Raw genomic sequence first — 21,906 nt, 5'->3', positions numbered from 1 at the left:
GCAAGGCTAACAAACCAGCACAGTGGGGGAACCAAACAATCTGAGCCCTGGTGCCTGGTGACTTGAAAACCTGATACATGTATTTGATTTACACTAGGATAACCTACCCGTATGGTATAATGTGACAGCGTTCTTCCTTTCAAAAGGGCCCCATGGCAGTGTGGACCTCTCATACTAGGGTAAGTGTGCTCTATTCATTTCATCTAAGCAAAGGAAATTCTAAATAGTGCTACTTGGTGACCTTTTGATAATTATTATTATTATTATTTATTTATTAGCAGACGCCCTTATCCAGGGCGACATACAATTATTACAAGATATCACATTATTTTTACATACAATTACCCATTTATACAGTTGGGTTTTTACTGGAGCAATCTAGGAAATTATCTTGCTCAAGGGTACAGCAGCAGTGTCCCCCACCGGTCAGGAGTCCAGAGCCCTAACCACTACTCCACACTCTAATAATGCTGATGTACACAGTCCTGGACTAGGATCTAGCAGTAAATATAGAAGCTGACCTACCTTCACATCTCTGCTTGTCCTCAGAAAGCCTGTACCCATTCCTGCACTTGGAGCAGGTGAAAGAGCCCTCAGTATTCGTGCAGACTCCATTTGGACACACGTTTGTTGAGCCACACTCATTGATATCTGGGTAATGCCAAAAAAGGACAGCCTAAATATACACAACCCCTCCTTACTTCTAATATCCTGCTTACATTTTCTCCAACTTGGCTACTTTTTTTAAATATTATACTTGCAGTGATATCTCACAATATTGGTGAAATGTTACCTTCGCATCTCTGCCCATCTGAAGATATCCTGTAACCAGGTCGACAGTTAGAACATGTGTAGGAACCTTCAATGTTGGTGCACAGTCCATTGGGGCATACATTGTGTGTGGCACACTCATTGATATCTAAAGCACAAGAGAAAATAAATAGAAAGCTGGTAAAGTGTGTGTTATATATTATAACTGCTACAACAGCAATGCATTAAATGCAATGAAGAAGAAGATTGGTTTGGTTCCAAGAATGATTTTGAATGTTATCTTGATCATGCAGGGTCAGTGATTTTCATTCAACCTGCCCATGAAATAGTGCGTTGTGTTGCATAAATCCCTTAACAAAAATAAAAGACGAAAACATGTAACCAGGAGTAAGAGGCTTCTAAAAAGACTACCTTTGCAGCTCTTGCTGTCCGAAGATGCTTTGTATCCCTGGCTGCAGCTACACCTATAGGAGCCCTCCAGATTGATACACCTTCCATTCGCACAGACTCCAGTGACACGGCATTCATCTTCATCTGGAAGAGGAATAAAGCACAGACGGAACCATGAAAACCATTAGACAAAACTCAATTCCTAACTTTAAACACTCAGCTCTAAATGCTGAGGTAAGATAAGAAACCAAGGTATGTAGATGTCAGATGAACCATTTGTCTTCAAGGCAAATAGCACTTCCAAGTCATGATGAAGAATTAGACCCCAGAGTATAATATCTGATGGCGCCATAAAGCCCCATTAAATCAGTACAGATGAAGGCACGAGACAAACATTTTCTCTACTTGACTTTGTTTCTTTAAAAGCCTCAAATACTGTGGCAACTTAGAAAGATAGCTGTTAAGCAGCTTTTTGTATCTACAATGTTTCAATTAAGCCAAACTATGATCAGAACAGGACTGATGCATTGTTGAATCCATCAGCTTCTTCCAGAAACTCTCTTTTCTTTCTACATCTAGGCAAGGGAGCAAGTCCACCGACATCTGCAGGCGGTGGAATGTGGCACTGTTATTGCCAGCACACTAACTGCTGTCTGCAATAGCATATAAAAAAGTTAAAATCTTCGACTGAATCCAACAGCACAGGGGTATAATTGTGTTTTACGAGATTAAGCATTCACCAGACAGGTAATTATGATTTAAAATTAAGAATAAATGATTTTGTACTGCAATTACATCACTGTGACATAGGCAAACATTCAAGGTGCTTTCCTGAACCATGTGCAGAAACACAAATGCAATCCCGTGCCCGAGGGGTTAGTCACCTACATTGGAAAATGAGACAGGCACAAAGAGCATTGCTGTGTACCCTGTGCAGAGCTCAGTGCTTTGTGTTTTATCTGTCCGCATCTTTGAACCTCATCCATGATAAGCTAGAGTTCTTCCCTCTTAACAGGCAGATTAGTTGCATCCAGCTGGCAGTCAATGGGATATTGCTTACCAGAAACAATGTACTTTATTAAAATAGGCATCCACTATTCAACATATACCTCATCTGTGCTCATGCTTTTTTTATTGCTTCATGTTGAATGGCTGTGTTCAATTAGCAGAAGCACAGCGATTTATGGAAACCATTTGCCATCAGTTTCTAGGATTCATTTCTAGGGGGGAAAAGTCTTGCTGCAGTGGTTTCAAGTTTGAATTTTACACTTAATCGTGTGGGTTGTTTATTGTGTTTTGTTTGGTTTAATTGCAACCCTTTTTAGATGTTCACCAGATGAAGTAAGTGTTTGTACAAGGTGAGATTTCTTTAATGAACCAGCTTAAAAGGAAGTTATTGAAACAGTTCATTTAGATTCCTTTGAATTGGGAAGTTCTGGAAAGAGTAACAGAGCGGGCTTCTGTGGACCTGAGCTTCCCACACTCATCCTCTCTCTGGTGATCATTCAGTATATACGTTAATATAAAAATACTCTCCTTTTTCTATGGGTTTACTGCATTATTCTTTCTTGTAATATTTTTTGTTTGTTTGTTTCCTTTTAGAAATGGTGCACGTTTGTGGATTATGAATACAGCCCAAAGGCTCTCTTGATTGTAACTAGAATGCATGTTCTCTGGACATTTCTGGGTTTGCAGCAGTATTACTGGGATTACAATTAATGGCTAAAGGTCAAAGACCAGCTTTTTTAAAAGGTGATATTGGTTCTTTCTCTTTCTGTTTTTTTTTTCTTCTCATCTTATGACTGGCTAAGAGAAAAGCCAGATCGTTAGTTATGTCTATTAATGTTTGAGGCTATTTCATCGACTATTACTATTGGCTAATGCATAATACAAGAACAAGGAATAAACATCATGATTAATGGAAAAGCACAGTGCCGCGATGAAATAGACCTCACACCTCGATCACAATGAAGAAAGAAAAAAACAACACTTTAAATGTCAAAACAGCAGTTATTCACGTACCTAAACGATAAAGTAACACTGTTCAAACAGTTTCATTGAAAAACAGGCTTTTCCCCAGAAACCATGTTGGTCACATCAGCTTTTATGGTGCAATGACTTGCCCATTTCCAGTCTCAAATTCGGCTTTGTTATTCTTGAGTGGTGCTGTCACACCCTGGCTGCACATCAATAACAGTTTTCCCTTTTTCAGTTCATGACTGAACTGATAAGCGTGTTCTTGTGAGAGACGCAATACAGCATCTGCTCACAGCTCACCATTAAAAAGGCACACAGCTGCCGGCTATGGTGGAGGGAAAAGCCGTCGTTTCACGTGTGCTTTTCTCAAACTCTGGGGTATTACTGTTGAAGAGAAATACAAAATCGCAGCCCTTACAAAGACTGAGAAGCAACGTTTCAAGATGTCCAACAATAATAAGGCGTTTGTTTAAACCACGGCCAAATAAATATTTTGACTCCCCCAAACTCGAAGTACTGCAAAAAAATATTTACAGTAATAAAAGATAAAAAGATCTGAAATAACAACATGACTTATTTAAACAATCCGAGTTTCATATGGAGGTGGCGATGGGTGTGGAGCTGGCAGGAACTATAAAAACATTTTAGCCACGGATTATTTTTTAATAATGGAAGAGCTTAGAAATAAAAAAAAGCAACGTGATTTTTGATGCGATTCCAACCAGCGATCATCTCAGGAGTGAGTAATGTAACAGATTACAGGATTATACAATTTTAGGCTTACTGGAAGATAGGCAAATGTGATCTGAAATGTCTGCTGAAGGCAGGAGTTTATATTAGACACACAAACAGGCAGGCGGAAGGTCAGCACGTAAAGGAATCCATTTTTTGAATGAGGATCCTTGTTAAAAACATTTTTCTGTTGTTGCTGAGAAGAACATATCACATTGCGAAGCTTAATAAACCCACACTAACTTTCAGCAGTAAATTATAGGCCCTATGGCGTTTTGTCTACTGCATTTCCTAAAACAAGCATTTTTTTTATCAATCATGGTCTTTTTACTAAAATTAGAGAATCTGATTCAGTCATTTTTTCTCTAATTTGATATGTTTCACCTTTGTGTTTCTCTGTTTGATCACAAGCCAACATCTTCCAGCAAAAAGCAGCCAACAATGTAAAACATGTATCCCTGAATAGATTATACTTGAATACCAGTGCATGAAAATTCTCCCTTTAGGGGATACATTTTCTAAGTGTTGTCATGGTGATTACTGTGTTTCCTTTCCTTTGTAGTATGCGTTTGGAGGACTGTACACATTAGGTGTTTTTTTTTTTAAGTCAGTAATATATCTATGCCTACTTATATTAGTGTAACCCTCATCAAAATGTCTGCAAATGCACCAGGTGTTGCTATTTTTATTTAATTTTTTTACAACACAAAAACTGGACTCTTGGGTTTGTCAAAGGTCAGCTACATCTCATATGGATGGAGCTCACTATAGTGCCATACTGCTGTAATGTGCAGATCTGCCAAAAAGCTGTCTGTGTTTCCCTCTCTCCTGCCAAGCAGGAAAAAAAAATAAAACCTGCCTCATTATAGAGGCTCACACCTGCCTGCTCTTACCTATACATCTCCCGTTCACAGCCTTGTACCCAGTCCCACAGCTCACACACTGGAAGGAGCCTGCAGTGTTAACACATCTTCCACTGGGACAGGCGTTGGGGTTTCGGCATTCGTCGACGTCTGGGAATTGAGGGGAAATTCCATTACAACAAGCGTTCATTGAAATAATATTAGATTAACTGTGTTTCCCTTGTTAGCGTGCTTTCCAAATTTTTCTTTTTTTCATTGGCACGAGGCACAAAGAACGAAAACAATAGGTTTTCTGTAAACGGCTGCACGTCGGAGTATTTGTGGCCAATAAATACCAACTTTTTTTATTGACACAGCGTCTTAACTCTTACCATGCCACTGATCACAAAATCAGCCTGCTGCAGAGTGCGGTTTGTTTTTTTAACTCTTCTTTGACAGTATGTGTTGGGTCTTTAACAGCTCCCACACTTGACACTCATTTGAAGGATGGCTTCTCTAGCAGCACAGCATTGCTTCTCTAGCAGCACAACATTGCTTCTCTAGCAGCACATCCTTCCCTCACACCCTGTTGTGCATGGAGCACTTCCAGCTTCCTTTCAAACACCAGTGTAACCATTTCATAAATCAAGGATTACAGGCACTCAAAGCCTGCAGTGGTTGATTAATCTGAAGCTGTGTCGTTGATTCAGTGGAGTGAACTTTAACTACAATAGCAGCTCGATCAGCAGGTATTCTCATATACGCTACACCAGGGGATGATCATATCATTTAACAACATAACGCCAAACCACCTCACACTAGTGGACGATTTCAAATGGATCTTTTAGGTTTACAGTACATGGTGTAACTTGGTTGCCAATGCTCCCTCTACTTGCCTTCACACGGTCCCCTCCTTGATTTGATATAGCCGTTTTCACATTCGCAGCTGAAGGAACCTGCCGTGTTGATGCAACTGCTTCCGGGGCAAATATTGGGCAGATCACATTCATTAATATCTAGAGCGATTTAATGAAAACAATATGGGAATGTTAGAGACACAAAACCTAAACCCCTACCTTCCAGAGCAATATAACCCAGTCCCTCTTCTGGTTTACTCAACATAAATCAAGTGAGGACCTGAGCAGAACTTTCCTGGTTATTGATATCGATACTCAAGTCGTTCCATTCCAAATATTTCTCTCTTCTACAAAGTATGCATGAAGTTAAAAATGTAAATGAAGCGTGGCAAGATGTGAACAAACTAAAATTATAGAAAACTTTTCTGCAAACACAAACAGGAATTACTCCAAACAGCTTTGAAACACGAGGAGAACATAGAATTGAGCTATTAGTGGCAAATAAGTGCTGCTTGCTCCAATCAAACGAAAAGCAGATTTGTAGATTCAGTTCAAACTCTTGTTTTTCCTGTGGTTTTTAGTACTTCATTGCTGTACTGTATATATCTTAACTAATACAATTCTAGGGGCATTTCAAACATCTAGAATCAGATGGAGGTCAGAATCTCAGGCAGCCAGCACAAACGTTACATAAAACAAAACACAGCGTACGTGTGCCTGCTTGTAAAGCAGGTTGAACCTCTGCTCACCTTGGCATGTCTTCTTGTTCTGTGTGATGACCAGGCTGTATCCGGAGTCACAGTAGCAGCTAAAGGACCCGACGTTGTTCACACAGCGTCCCTTTCCTTCGCAGGGGTCGTTCTCACACTCGTCAATATCTACAAGCCACAAGCGAACGCGCTAGCTTTGAATTATCAGACGAAAGAAACAACAGCAGCAGGTGTAGAAAGTAGCAGTTGTGCCACTTGGGACAGTAATTACCATTAATGACTGAATAGACCTCATAGATTAGTAAATACTGTACATTCGTTTTTCATGAAGACAAAAATAACTTCCCCGTATGGTATCAAAATAGATTTTGTAATTCGCCCCATACACAATGAAAATACAAAAAAGCAAACATTTTAAAAAGGCCATCTTACCCACGCAGCGGGTCTGCAGTGTATTGAGCTCATAGCCAGGGTTGCAGTAGCAGGTGTATCCACCCTGCACACTGATACAGGACCCTGGACCACAGACAGTGGGTGTAGCTGAACACCTGTCGATTTCTGGAGTCAGACAAAATATATTGAAATGGGATGTCAATGATCTACTTGGTTATAAAACAAAAAAAAAACCATTTGTTTTAAAATTATTGTTGATGGCATTTTATTTGGTATAAAAAGGACATCCTCCTGTGCGTACCATGAACATGGCAAACCAGGGTAAACTACGGTAAATGCATAGTATAACCCATGGGGAAACTGCAAAAATACTGTGGTCAACTTTTATAAGGGATGCTTCAGTATCTAAAAGTTTATATTCACTATACAACAAGGAATTAATAAAGCAGTTGTGTAATATCATCTAGGTATGTTTTTGGATTGTTAGGATGGGGATCAAAATGGATTTACAAATGTATCTATCCAATTTCATATTGCAACACAATCTTGGCAGATGACCAAGTATGCAGTATAAAACTACAGCCACACCTTCAGGATTACTTGGTTGCTTGGAAGCAATTTAACTCAAGGATGTCCATATTCAGCTTTTTTAATGTTGGGCTTTCCTTCTTATTTTTGTTCCCCTGGCTTGTTTTGAGAACCCTGGGACGGCACTTGAATCTTCTTGAGAAGATCCTCCGCAGAAGGTAACAGGGTTAGCTCTGCCCTGCTGGGTCTGCTCTGTGCTCATTAGAAGGGATCATGCTGTTGGATTACAGGCTTGCACTGGTTATTCCAGCATGACATGGTCAGCCAAACCATGGGAATTTATATCCATGGCCTAACAACATGTATTGTTCAAAAACACTCTGAACTCAAACACACGCATTGGGGAGGCTGTTTTCCATCTTCTGGGAGATTTAGAGGGTTACTGCTGCTCAATATTGTTACAGGTGGTAGCTATCTGTAAAACAGGCAGCTTTACACTGCTAAAATATATATTTTTTTATTTTATTTTGGGGGACTTTCTTCTTCAAAAGGCCTTAACCTCTTTCTGTTTTGGACTGGTGGAATGCAGCCATTAAAGCCAAGGACCAGCACGCCTGCACTGCAGTAACAGGCAACCAGTGTTCAATTGGCATGCCACCTCTCTTCTCCTATTGATCCCTCTTATATCCAAGAGGCAGAAATGACTGAATTGGCTTCAATTCAGTTTCCCTTTCCTCTTCTTTGGGTGACAACAATCTTTTGATTTCAAGGCTGTTAGTTTTCTGTACTTAATGATTCTCAGTGGCCCACAAGAACAAACAGAAATCTTTCATGTTCAGGCCAATGCCCAATCAACTCAAATACAGCCAGGGTTTATCATTGACATTTGACACAAGATTTGTGTGCTTGCCCACAAAGAGTAAATACATGTATTTCATGCGTTCATGAAGTGATCAGCGCCTGTGCTGTGTTGTCAGAAAGTCTAGTGACGTGTGCATGCTGCTCACCTGTGACCTGGGTCGCTACGTTGATGGGGGCTGTCTCCCGGGAGCCAGGCTCAGGGTCCAGGTGGACAGGAGAATCTGGGGTTGTCTTCACCACTGCAATATGCAAACAATGCAAAAAAAAAAAAGTTAGACAGATGGATGTCTTTATATTAAGTTGGTCTTCCCTTCTACTTGTGCAAAAGTTTGGTTATTTGAGGGATCCACTAAAAAGTTTGGTAACCCACAGTTTTTGTTTTCTTCTTTGAATAGACTTGCTAATTTAGCTAATATGTTTTCAAGATATTTCCAATTAGGCCGTGCCTTTTGGTTTTACTAGCCAAACATGGATAGGACTGTAACCAACTTCCTCTTGTGCTAATGGTTATTGAATATAACCCCAGTCTTTTTTATATTAATCAAAAGAAAATAAAATAAAATGTAAGACATTTTAAATGCCTGCAGTGATTGGTATTCCCTTCACTGCCATTGACTGTGTGCAGTTAACTATGTCACTTACCTGGGTATTTCAGAGTGGCTTCAGTTATAACAGGAGGCTACAATACATGAGAAAGAAAGCCATTAAAAGAGATTGGAGATATTCATCTAATCTCCACTGATTTCATTTAAAGAATCACTTTTAAAGAAACTTACTATTTTGGCTTGCCCAATCCCTGTTAAAAAAACAGAAAATAAATAAAATTATTTAAGCAGATATTAAGAAAATATACATATAAATATATATATATATTTTTTTTTTTAAATGGAAGGCTATACAAAAAAGTTACTGTTTAACTGCATATCAGATATAAACAGCTCAGATTCCAGCAGTGTGACATAATTCCTGTTTTAGTCAGTCTTGCCATTGCTCTTCTGCTAGATACTTTAACACTTCAGTATTCAAGAACATATAATCTGTGTTTTGGCTGTGTTTAAAAAGTGTCTCTTCCCCTCCTCATTAAACAGAATATATTCTCCAATTCAAAACATATTTCCTTAACAGCAGTGGTGTCACGGCAATGCTGATTTGGGGGGGGGGGGGTCATGGAAGTTTATGGAAAGGGTAAAATGATGACCTAAGCCTATGGGCACACAGTTTGTTTTAAAACAAAACTTTCTTTCACCTCCTTGCTCCTTTTTGGGTACCCTGGGTGTCTGGTGGCCGTTGTCATGGGTATGGTGGTGGTGGTGCTGGTGAGTGTCGGAGCCTGCTGCTAACTCCTCCTCCTCCGCCTGCCTCATCAAGATCTGAATATCCGACCTGGAGTATGTGTAGCCATGACCAGCAGGGCAGATCTCTTTAAAATGATCTGTACCAATCAGGGAAAAAAAAAGATATTTTATTTATTTTGTTATGTGGGGTCTGGCTGATTGAATGCCAGGGTACCTACCTTAGATCTGCAGCACACTGTAGAGCAAAAGTCATTCATGAAGTTTATAATCTAAGGTTCAGGAGGAAGGACTGCCCCCTACACACACATTATGTCATCCAATCCGTGCCTATCAGAGCTATATAAATAGACTTACCCTTCTATCGTGTCTGATTCATTAGCATCTCTCCGCCTCCCCCGGCTCTACCCTTGTAGCTACCCACTTGGTGCTCTGTTATGGGGGTCTCCTGCCTCCTCCAGCAGGCCAGGTGGTGGACCCTCAAACCAAGCGGGTTTGAGGAAATTATTAATAAAATTTGAAATTACTCAAAAATGTCTGTGTTGTGGGGGTTGGTCCTGATCTACTGAACTCAGTGCTGTCCCCTAGTGGAAGGGCAATCTCAGTGCTGGACCAGTGTTTCAAACAGGATGGCCATGGAGAAAGAACCACCTTCAAATCATGCAGTAATCCTAGAAGAGGGATCTTTTTGGGGCAACACTGAAGATCGTTGCACAGCAGTTTAAAACAATCCAGGTTTGACTGATTTGCTGTGCTGAATTAAAAAGGCAAGTGCTATATAACAACAACAAAAGAATTATTAAAAGAATTATATTTTATAGAGAGCATTTCAATACGGCTAATGCTAACAATAACCATATATATATATCCTTAAAACATTTTTTGTTTTATTTTAAAATAGAAACTTCCTAACCCTAAATCTGAATTTCTCCTGGTATGAGTGTTATCACTGCTATGTCACTCAAATAAAGAAACACAAGTAGGATGTTGTTTTATTATTATTATTAATATTATTATTATGCATATTTTTCAGAAGTAATCTCTGAAAGAAGGGTGTTATTCTGCTGAATAAAATGAGTTCCGTCTGTCAAAATATCAGCTTTATTTGTCAACCGTATCCATTCTTCCAAAGTACAAAGATTATTTTTTGTTTTCAAGTGGCAGATAGCCAGGGTAAACAAATAGCATTTTAAAATAATCCCCAAACCTATCATTGGGCCAGAAGACACAAGAACAGAAGCTGACGAGCACAATTTTTGGTTTAAATTTTACTTCAGGGAAAAGAAGAGAATTGCTAACCTTGTAAAACAAACCTTTAAGATGCCCAGAGTTAAAGAAACCGAATATTATATTAAAAGTTTATTATAACTGAAACTGACAGCATGATTAGGTTTCTGTTTGGTCAAGCGACATATTTATATGCAGTTTAAGAACACCCACAGTGTAAGTTCATATCTCCTGTTTAATCTGACTGTAATCAACACACCAAAGGTGGTAAAACTGTATTTTCTCCCAGTAAAATAAACAAAACAAAAGAAAAAAAATAATTACATACTTCCAAGAACAAAATAAATGGCATTCATTTTCACAAGCTGACCTCAAGAGGATTATATGTTCCTATGTTAGGGGGAAAAAAAGTACATTGTGTACAATATATGTACTGACTTTTTACAAAAAAACGCCCTTATAGATGTCATATGAAGGATTTAAATGGCAGATTCTTTTAAGTATTATGAAAACAACATGTGTTCCCGTTTCTAAACTCTTGCTAGGATCAGAGCAATATTAAATGACTTATGTAATGACTTAAGAGTCTAGGACCCTTCTAGCTTGATTATATCTATTAGATGATCTGTCTGTGGCTCAATGTTACTAAAGCAGTTGGGGATTCCAGTTATTTGCCCGGTAGTAGCATGATCAAATCCAGGCAATGCTGGAGGGGCTACGGGGAGCTAATAGCATGCTACACTACACAACCTAACACTCATAGAAATTGATGTTTTATCACCAAGTTAAAATGATAATGGTATTGGAGGGCGGATATTATTTGGCAATGCAGTCTGAACTGGGTGTCTACTAGGCCTTGTGTGTCATCACTTTCCCAGATGCCGCCTATTGAGGCACAGGTTACAAATTTGAACTTTTTGAAATGTCTTTAAAATAATGTGTGCGGAGCCAGTTGGCAGAGTAGGTTTACAGTACCTGTGTCGGGCAATGGGCACCTCTCGCAGTCCTTGCCCCATGCTTTGCCAACGCGGCTGCAGCAGCAGATCTGTTTGGTGATGTGCTGGGCGAGAGGCAGGGAGCAGGAGCCTCCAGAGAGTGAACGGAAGCACATTCCCCGCTCCATAGACACAGCCTTGTCCGCTAGAACAGGAAACAAAACACTACAGTACATACTGCTACTTGCATGTGTCAGTATTGTGTGTGTTACCTGTGGGCTGGCTGACATACTGTATCTGTGCTCCCTCAGAATCACCTGACAACACCATCTGAAACTTTTGCAGATTATCCTAATTATGATGATTTAAGAGTTGATGGATCTCTGCTAATTGTGACACCAGTTGATAAAGAATGTTTTTATGAAAGTAACAAAGTTGGTTCAGTACTGTTGGATTATTCAACTATCAGTGGTAGCTAAACCATTTTATATGGTACCAGTGTTTAAAAGCAAAACTGTTTGTTTTTTAATGCATTTAAAATATTCAGGTTTACTCAAGCCAGCAAAGAGGAGCAATAATATTAATATCATAAGCAGGGCAGCAGTGTGGAGTAGTGGATAGGGCTCTGGACTCCTGACCGGAAGGTTGTGGGTTCAATCCCCGGTGGGGGACACTGCTGCTGTACCCTTGAGCAAGGTACTTTACCTAGACTGCTCCAGTAAAAACCCAACTGTATAAATGGGTAATTGTATGTAAAAAATAATGTGATATCTTGTAACAATTGTAAGTCGCCCTGGATAAGGGCGTCTGCTAAGAAATAAAAAAATAATAATAAGCAGTAATCAATATTTGAATGCACTGTTAACAATCCCTCCTCCATTCAGAGCAACACCACAGTGACATAACTTTCTAATTCTTCTCTTTCTTGCCACACCAGCTCCACCGTACCAGAGTTTCAGTCTTGCACTTTGATAGGCTTTGAAAGAACGGCTGCATTTATCAAAACCGCATGCAGCCGCATGGGATGGAGGCAGCACGCTGCTCTAAGTAAATCCAGACACAGGGATCTGGCGGTTGGGTTTATTTTTTTTTTTATTTTTTTTTATAGCTCAGAGCATTAAACACTTACAGATGCAGTGGCTACGGGATGTGTCCAGCATGTGTCCAGGTTTGCAGGTACATCTGTAGCTGCCCCGGGAGTTCAGACACTCCGCGTTCTTGCAGATTCCAGGCATGAGACATTCGTTGATATCTGAAATCATAAATTCATATTATTATTCATATAAATTGAGAGTGCAAATCTGGAGCTAGATTCTAGCGCCAGGGTACTTCATAGACCGGTATAATTTGGTATTAAATGTTACATTTTTTTTTTTTATTCCTTTGCAACCATAGATGATAGTTCCTCATTGGGTCTGGACTACTCACATGACCCACCCACACTCATCCTCATACGCAGGAGAGAAGGGTCGTGGCATGTGGGACGTCTTGATTAGGGCAGGGTTTGATCATTTAGCAACAGTAGGCTCTCTGCTGCTATACTTTCAAAACAGTTTAGCAACAATTTTCAAAATGATTTGCACCCCTGTAAATATATGTTAGAGTTATTCCTCATTCAGATACCACTTAAAATGAACCATTTAACTTTCTGGGACCATAATACTAGATACTACTAGTGATCATCAAATAGTCATGCTTTTACTAACTGCAGGCTTAACCTATTCTAATGACATCTGATGCCTGTATCCCATTAACTCTACCTGCTGAGTATTAGAGATACACTCTCATTCACTCTGCACCTTATCTTAATACTGTAAGAGGACAGACCCTGTAATGGGTGTTGTAGAATACATCAGTGTCAGCAAATAGAGTCTGTGTGCCGTGAGATCAAAAGAGCTCTTTACACATGTCTCACCTGAGGGCACGCAGTCCATTCCTCCTTCTACCTACACGAGTACTACAGTAACAAAGACTGCATTCATTAAAAATGCCTGTTGGTTTTGTAGAGTGGCAGAGCTGAGCTATGAACAGACGAGATTACAGTAGTAAAAACAATGAACACAACAAGCGGCTTGGCTGGGACAAAGGTCAAAAGGATTATTGTTGTTATTACACCGAATACACCAGCCAGTGTATTTCAAAGATTTGTTGACAGTGTGGAAAGGGGTCTTTTCCAACATTTAGCCAATTGACTTGTGCAAGGACAGCACTGCTCTTTGTCTGCATTGCTCACCATAAACAAATGGGGGACCTACGCTTGTTTTATAACTAAAGAGCGCCAACAAACCATGACACAGAGGCAAAAGTAACATTTCTTGGTCTAATCCCAGACAACGTTGCTTCCCGAAATTACATTTCACACACACTAAGGCCTCTGTTTTAAAGTTGTCAGGCAAATAATGGTTGAATTGTAATGCTGCAGAGCGTAAAAGTATACCAAGGTAAAGTAGATCTTCAGATAAACTCATTAAAAAGATGAGTTTATCTGAAGAGAGGTTATTTAAATGGTTTTGGTTTAGCATAATCTAAACTTGCACACAAAACACATTGGTTTTGTTTTAAGGTAATATTTGAGTATGGTCACTACCAAGTGATAAACTCTGTATAAATAATTACGTTCAATCACAATCATTTAGAGTGATTAAAACTCACCAGACCTTTTAGCATGCAAAATAAAATAAAAATAAAAAATGAGAATTAAAGGGAATGACTTTCCCTCAACATAACTCCACCATTTAGACATATTCATAAGACAAAGTGATCTATTGATCTGTTGCCTTTTGTTTCCAAAATTAAATAACAAATAACCAAACTGGGATTGAATCCATTAGTAATAATGTGTTACTCCCCAGCACTGCTCATGAATAATGCAGGTAAGTCAAACGTCAATTTACCAAAAAAAACAAAACAAAACAAAAAAACAGTTTTAATAAAATTATAGGTTTGCCATATTTTTTATTTTAAATTTATAAAAAAAAAAAAAAAAAAAGAAAAAACACTTCAAGATTTTCTCACCGTAAATAGTTTATTGGCATTGATGAAATATATTAAACCTTTTTAATACACACATAAACAATTTGTAATACATTTCTCCTACTCTTTTTTTCTTTCACCACTGCTACGGTTAAATGAACAGACTCTCTACCTTCCATATCATATATTTAACACGAAACTAGTTAAAGCATTCACTGGATTTTACAGGATGTGCATTTTGTTTAAACTAAAACATACAACCTCCAATAATAAGATAAATCACACTTCATTAAGCCCTGTAAGTCGAATGGTTAATTCCACCTTTAAAAGACCCACTTCCAAGCTACAGCGAGTCCCAAATCAAATAACCAGTATAAACTTACAAAGCCGATACACAGATCAAACGCAGCAGTTTGTTGATTTGTAATGTATGAGTTTTCCATTGAAAAGACTCACAAAGAGCAATTCATCAGAAAAAATGGACTTCTCTCGGTTCAGTTACTAGCAGTCTCATGACCTTTCATTGCTTTAGAGAAGCACTGTACAGTGTTCTAGATACATAATACAATAATTTTGGCAGCTTGTCTTCTACCTATGTTTCACTAAAAAGAAGAATCGCTTCAACAGACCAGTGACTAATCACTTTGCTTTGAAATCATGTATGCAACAACTCAGCATCTAGTGTATTACTGTATAAGCTAAAAATGGTATCTCCTTATGATTTCATTACTTTTCCTGTGATTTATATTATAATTAGACATGGCAGGACCAATAAAATAAAATAAAATGCAACCGCCTGGCTCCTTGTAGTTCTGTTAATGAGCAAAAGGCTTAACAGACTAACAGAACATCCGGGAAACCGATGTTGTGAAATTGTGAAATCCAGATGCAGTTTACGTCAGTCTGTATTTATTTCAACATCTTATCTTTGCAGATCTCCCAGAATGTATCATTAAAGTTGAGATGGAGAGAAATGTTTAAATCACATGCCAGCTATCCAGATGAAGAAATGACAGAAGACGTTTCAACAGTGGACTGAAAATTCAATTCATTCTTTGGCACCAAAGCGTTCTGTTTGATAACAGTGACAGACTTAGAGAAAAATCCATTTGAGGGTTTGGCAGTCTTTCTGAGGCAGGGATTTAAAATAATTTAGGGAATGTTTCTGAGGAACCGGATAGGGTTTGTGGATCAGTGATCAGTGATCAGCAGGAGCATGCAGCATCAAAGCCAGGTAAATGACTGAGCATGTTGGCAAACCCTGATAGCTCTTTGAAATCAGCGGTCATTTGAAATGTCCCTGTCAACAGATTTGTGGTGGAAAACAGCAATGGTAGAATTGTGTTATATTTCATATTCAATTATATAAAAGGTTCCTAAATGAAAAGCACCTTTACCATTTGAAACAAGCTTGATGTTAGCAACCCCATCAGTTAGAAGTGGCTTTAATAAAACTACTTAAGTGGCCCAGAAAGGATTAAGGCTTTAAACGATCTGTCGCAAGCTATATGCCTCCCGACAGACATTCCCCTGTGTGGTTCTGATGAGTTAGCAATGACATAAACCAATCATCTAGTCAAGTACTGCAACACAATAAATATGATCTCAGGAGAGTCTTAACACTCTAACAAGCTGCTGTCAAGGGGGATCAGTGGACAGATTTTCAAGATCCACAATCTGGCTTGTAATTGTGCTGAATATTTTTTTTTCTGGCACTAGTCTTGTGTGGCTCAAGTCAATGGTTAAATGGTTACCAAATTCTCCACAAGCCCAGGATGTCTTGGGTTCCTCCCCAGCGAGATAATAACCAAGAAAGTTCCCCTCCGGACCACAGTGTACTATACATGGGCTGCTGTGCTGTTGAAGGGCCTATCTCATTGAACTGTAGAACCCAGACCTGGATCCTCTGCTCATATTAAGGCACCATAGGTGAGACTGACCTGGATTACTCCTCAAGTAGCTGAAACGTACCACCTCAACATGAGAAAGGAGCAATTAAGAAAAGAGCATGCAGCTGAAACAGCAATCCAGCATAAATACACTATAATTAGTAGAAAGGCAATAATACATTGCCACAAACCCAGAGGACATCTACCACTATTTGGATTCTGGCTGGCTAAGATGTTCTGCAGAATGTCATGTTTATGTGTCACACATTCCAGGAACCTGACCCCATATAACATAGGTCAGCTGAACCTATGTTATATTGTACAGATCTTACGAGCATCAAAGCTGACGTTCTGAGTAAAATATTCTCAATAGCATTCTGCACCTTATACATAGGAATCTAATGCGCTATAAACCAAAAAAAAAAGTATTGTAATAACAATGAACTTACTAGTATGGGCATATGCACCAGCTGGAAATGTTTGAGGAATGTAACGTTTCATTACAGAGTTCTTGTTAGTGCGTTTGGGAGCTAAAGATGTTTTTGTTTGCTTTTAACTGAATTGAATCTAAATGAATAAACAAAGAGGAACATTCTGAATTTGTTTAGGTTAGGAGCAACATCTTTACTACAAACCATGCTCAAAAGCACGGGGTCCATGCATGGTATCTCATCTGAGAAGAAATACATGGAACACTAGTTGATTTGTTCGGCATTTAAATAAATATTTGCCTACAAAAAGTCAATTCTAGTAAATATGAAGTACGTAACATTCCACATGCCAAGATTCCTGCAACTTTACAGATGCCTACCCTACTGTAGCCTTGCCGTCTCCACTTCTTAGTGGGAAGTACAAATATTTGAAATCTAAATGCCCCCGTTTGCTACTATTAATGCATGGATCTAATTTGAATACAGAATGTAACACTTAAGTTTACGTGGAAACGTCCCTCTATATGTGCCACGGTAGCACAATCAGGTTTGTAATAAATTTATTAAAATAACATGCACATGTCCAAACCCCATATGGGAATTCCTACAGCAAGACACATTCCTTCATAAATCATGGAAATTTAAACAGTGTGTATGGGAAAACAATATGCTTAAAGCTTACTGAACAGTCCATATATAGGACGTGTATTTATACAGACAGTGCCATGGCTGGAAAAAACAAAGCTGTGAACTGAATACCCATAATTTACCTTGACAGTGAGTTTGGTTCATCCTCTTGTAGCCCTTTGGACATTCAACCAAGCCATTTGCAATCACTGGATAAGCTGGAACGAAAAACAAAAACCATAATGATTCAAATTTAAATTCTTTGATCGGATGGATTACAGAAGTGAACAAGAACACATTTGACTTGGGCATTTATGACATGTTTCTTTTGCAATCATGGTCAATAGTATTGTTGAGATTTTAGTGGCTTTAAGGTGCAGGGGGCGCAAGCTGCAAATAAAAATCCTGCCTCACTGGGAAACACTCTTCTGTTTGAAGCAAAATCCAAACACAATATAAATTATACCACAGATTCATTTAAATGACAGTATGCAGTTCTATGGGAAACGTCCCTTTCCAAAACATTAGAACAGACTTACAGAACTGAAGCCCTTTGAACCCAAGGCATCTTGGCATAAGCTATGTTTTAAACTAGTAGTAAACAGAGTACGACTTTGGTCTTGACTGTGCAACTTCTGAGTTTAACATATTCCTTAAGATGTTAAATAAAGGCTATGCTGGGGCTATCCTGCACTTCACAGAACGGTCTTGAGTGGCTGTCTGGCCAGCTTTGCAATCTTTATTGAGACATTTAAAAGGCAAAGTGATAATGACCAAACTATCTATTTTGTTTTTCTTTACATCTATTTTTTTTCTTTGTAAAACAATGTATCATTAATTACAGGTTCCTTTTTTTATAATAATACCTTTTTAAAAAAAGAAATGTAGTCTGTAATCACACATGCAGGAAATGGTAAACTGAGTGGTTTATCTGCACTCCAATCACCAAGTCTCATTCTATGCATTTACAAATGCAATTAAGCAGAACCCTATACCTCTATAGAAAAGCCATTCTGCACTTCACCTCACGTATAAAGAGATTCCAAAAGTAAGTACTGTAGCACAAAAATGACTTTTGGATGATCACAGTCCCTCTTCCTTGGCTTTCAGAGTCTGCTCTGTTTGTTAAGGTAATGACATGCGAGACAGATCTTGTGCTCAACCCTCGACTTTCTATCCATTATGGTAACCTGCTCCCTTGAAGTTAAGGAATTCTGGTCAGGGATACAACCAATAATGTATTGTTGTACATCTACAAAGCAGTTCATCAAAGCAATCCTGAATGTAGAAAAAAAATATATTAAATTCCAACAAGCCAGGGATGGTCAAAATAAGTAGCTTTACTTTCATGTGACTCTTAGTCTGAGCGCTGGGGAATGACAGGTAATACTGGGTTAGAGACGTGTGAGAGAGAGAGAGAGAGAGAGAGAGAGAGAGAGAGAGAGAGAGAGAGAGAGAGAGAGAGAGAGAGAGAGAGAGAGAGAGAGAGAGAGATCAATCCAACAAACCAGAGTTCAAAATAGCTAGATACCAAGAGCAATGCATTTATTTCTGTTTAATTGAAAAATAAGGTTGAGAACAGCAGCTAATAAAGGAGTTGTGAAATGATTAAACATATTTTTGACCGCAATAAAATAGAAAATGTGTCAGTTAATAATCAGTTGCGCCCTTTGAGGGTGTTGGAGGAAGGCCACATTTGGCCCTTGGGTTCTCACTCATGCAACACTATTTTTGTTTTGGAATCACCATTCAGAAGGACAGTTGTCTATTTAATGTTCCCCAATACCAAGTGTTCCTTTCAATGAAAACCTGAAATAATACAACTGTTGACAGAACCTAAAGCATGATGTCATCCTTCACCCCACAGGCATCTCACATAACTAACACATTAACACAGGAGTGAGTGGCTTAAGAAGTGCGCCTCTGATGAAAGCTTTTTAGCCAAACAGGAAGGCTGATTAGTTACAGTGCATGGCAAGGAGCCGGAAATGGGAAGGTAATCACTTTGGTAATAGGAAAATGACATTTATTTCATGTCATACATAATGAAAAAAAGATCTGAGAAATTAATCCTGTATATGTACAGTACAATAGGCTGATCTGAATCATGCTGACGTCATTTTTCACTATACTTTTTGTTTTTACAGTAGATGAACTGGAGTAACTATACCCTACACACACACACACACATTCTTCCATTTTTTGTTCAACCCTCTTCAAAAGCACTTTGGAACTCAACCAAACCTGAACCCCCCAGAGCCACCAACAGCTTTGTTTTTTCCTTCAGTCTAAAAATATAATAGCCCAAAATATTTCTGGCATTCTCAGTGGCCCTCCATGTCATTTTCAAGTGCAAGATGAGTGTGTTGCGATGTTGAACAGTCTCCAATACATGCTCCAATACCACACAACACACTCCAATAAAAGCACTCTACATTTAAGAGCCGGCTGCCCAATAATTCTGAATGGGGGGGATGTGCATTTGAAAAAAAACAATGGAGGTATATTTAACGGCTGGTCTCCAGCTCATACGGTACAATTCTGATTCTCCTTTACATTATAATGACCGTGAGAATCTCTCCGTTGACCCAAGCAATATTAATACAAGATCTTCAGTCCCTTTCACTTTGGTCCCTCACCGTCAAAAGACGCACTGGAAAGGAAGCTTACCCATCTCTCAGTGGAACCCAGATGGATGTGAGCGAGACACGGGAAACAAGATGCTGTCAATAGTGAGAGTTAAGAGTGGGCATAGTGGCAGAGCCCCCCCCCCCCCCCTCCCCGGGAGTCAGAGGCTCTGCCCAGCATTCAGACACTGGGTAAACAGGCTGGGACAACAGAGCTGGCTGCCTAATCCATCATCAATCTGAAGATTAATGGTTTAAAAACACGGAGGTCACTTGGCATCCCAATCCCAGCTGCTATTATCTCAGTGTTCAGCATATTAGCTCCCACGGCAGACAAAAAACATGCATTTCCTTATGTCTCTCTGGCACAGTTGAGCTTTTTTAAAAGAAGGTTGCTTCACAGATACAAGTGTTACGTTTTTGATTACCATTCCCCATACCTGATCTACTGTGGCTCTGAAGTTACCAGACCTTCTAAAACAGGGCAGGACTCCAATACCTCTGTCAGCTTCCCAAGCACATCATGGTCATCATGTTTTCAATAAAGCTTATTGAGACAGACTGATCAGAAAGACAGTGGTATTAGTCACCACTGAGCTGAAATTGATTTTACAAATGCATCAGAATCCTTGGCAGCACAAACTAACAACTTCAATGTCAAGAGTTGTGGTTGCTCAGCGGTTCTTTATATTCGCACAATCTTCATAACTCCTGGAAGAAACACCAGGTACAGCACGTCATCCAAAAAGGGAGAAATGCAAAAAAAGCAACCCCTGTCCTCTTCGTAACCAGCAAAGTTCATGACTGTATGCCATGACCTTTAACGATGTAAACAATAACCGGGGCTAAAAAGCAGGCTGAAACACAAACTCACATGTGAGACAGACATTCAAGTCTTCAAGCCAAGTTTGTCAGGCGCTGCGGATCAAAGTGTTGAGAATTCATTCAGGGCTCCATGGTCAAGGCATCTGGCTCAGATACCAAAGGATAAAATTAATTAGCATCCTTAAGAAACGTACATGTACAATTTACTGTCAACATGGCCTGACTGATGTTTTTGAAATCGTGAAAGGATCAAATTGTGTAATAAAGAGGGAGGGCTGCATAGGAAAGAGTCTGATGAAAGGCATTACACCTGAATTGACATGTTAAACTTGTAACTGTTAATTTTGCACTTCGTTTGACAGCATTGTCTTTCTTCTGGGAAAATCCTTCACAGCAGCCCCAATTTATCTTGGGTGTGAATTTCATTTGACTTGTGTGAAAGAATCCTAATCTACGCTCAACTTGATCCACTCCATTCCAATGAAAAAAAATCAAACGATTCTCATTAAACTCTGCTATCGTTCAGCAGCGGAGGAATGGGTTACTATAGCTTGAAATCCTGCTATTGTAGTACAGTGGGGCCATAAGTTCTGCATCAGAAAGAGTCAAGGCATCGACTGGGTAATTTAGCCCATTGTAAATGACATCATAACTAGACCACCCTGTTTCAGGATCCCTCCACAGTAAGCAAAAAAATAAAATCTGCTCATTAAACCTATTCAGAGTTCTTTACTGCACATTAATCATCCTGAATGCTCACAGAGGAACAAAATGAAGACCCCTGTGAGGGTTACACAAAGAATTAAGGAGTGCATGTAGTTATCTTTTCTTTCTTTCCTTAAAATTCACAGTGAATTCAGCACAGAGCAGGGGTGCCATAGGCACACTGATTGATCAGCTTACCCACACTGCCCCACTAATGTACTTTAACGGCATTCAGCTGACCAACAGTGCCTCATAGGTAAGCCACCCAGGGTAGGTCACCTCTTAACACCCCCTCTCTATTCTAACCCCTCCTT

At 39.2% G+C, this 21,906-nt stretch overlaps 1 protein-coding gene across 1 annotated transcript in view; it reads right to left on the bottom strand.

Annotated features, from left to right (window-relative positions):
* Positions 1 to 21,906, bottom strand: part of LOC117422309 (latent-transforming growth factor beta-binding protein 2-like) — a 96,831-nt gene that overhangs the window by 17,896 nt on the left and 57,029 nt on the right. Inside the window, exons 9-22 of the mRNA XM_058987902.1 lie at positions 17,579 to 17,653; positions 12,645 to 12,767; positions 11,556 to 11,720; positions 9,308 to 9,493; positions 8,838 to 8,857; positions 8,704 to 8,740; positions 8,208 to 8,300; positions 6,712 to 6,837; positions 6,319 to 6,447; positions 5,609 to 5,728; positions 4,764 to 4,883; positions 1,183 to 1,305; positions 794 to 919; positions 526 to 651 (exon numbers count right to left, since the gene is read on the bottom strand). Coding sequence (XP_058843885.1) covers positions 526 to 651; positions 794 to 919; positions 1,183 to 1,305; positions 4,764 to 4,883; positions 5,609 to 5,728; positions 6,319 to 6,447; positions 6,712 to 6,837; positions 8,208 to 8,300; positions 8,704 to 8,740; positions 8,838 to 8,857; positions 9,308 to 9,493; positions 11,556 to 11,720; positions 12,645 to 12,767; positions 17,579 to 17,653 — 1,569 coding nt within the window. The remainder of the gene's footprint in view (positions 1 to 525; positions 652 to 793; positions 920 to 1,182; positions 1,306 to 4,763; positions 4,884 to 5,608; positions 5,729 to 6,318; positions 6,448 to 6,711; positions 6,838 to 8,207; positions 8,301 to 8,703; positions 8,741 to 8,837; positions 8,858 to 9,307; positions 9,494 to 11,555; positions 11,721 to 12,644; positions 12,768 to 17,578; positions 17,654 to 21,906) is intronic.

This window comes from Acipenser ruthenus, chromosome 15 (assembly GCF_902713425.1).
Source record: "Acipenser ruthenus chromosome 15, fAciRut3.2 maternal haplotype, whole genome shotgun sequence".
NCBI lineage: Eukaryota > Metazoa > Chordata > Actinopteri > Acipenseriformes > Acipenseridae > Acipenser > Acipenser ruthenus.
Note: the sequence above shows the minus strand (reverse complement) of the source record. Positions and strands in the feature narration are given on the sequence as shown.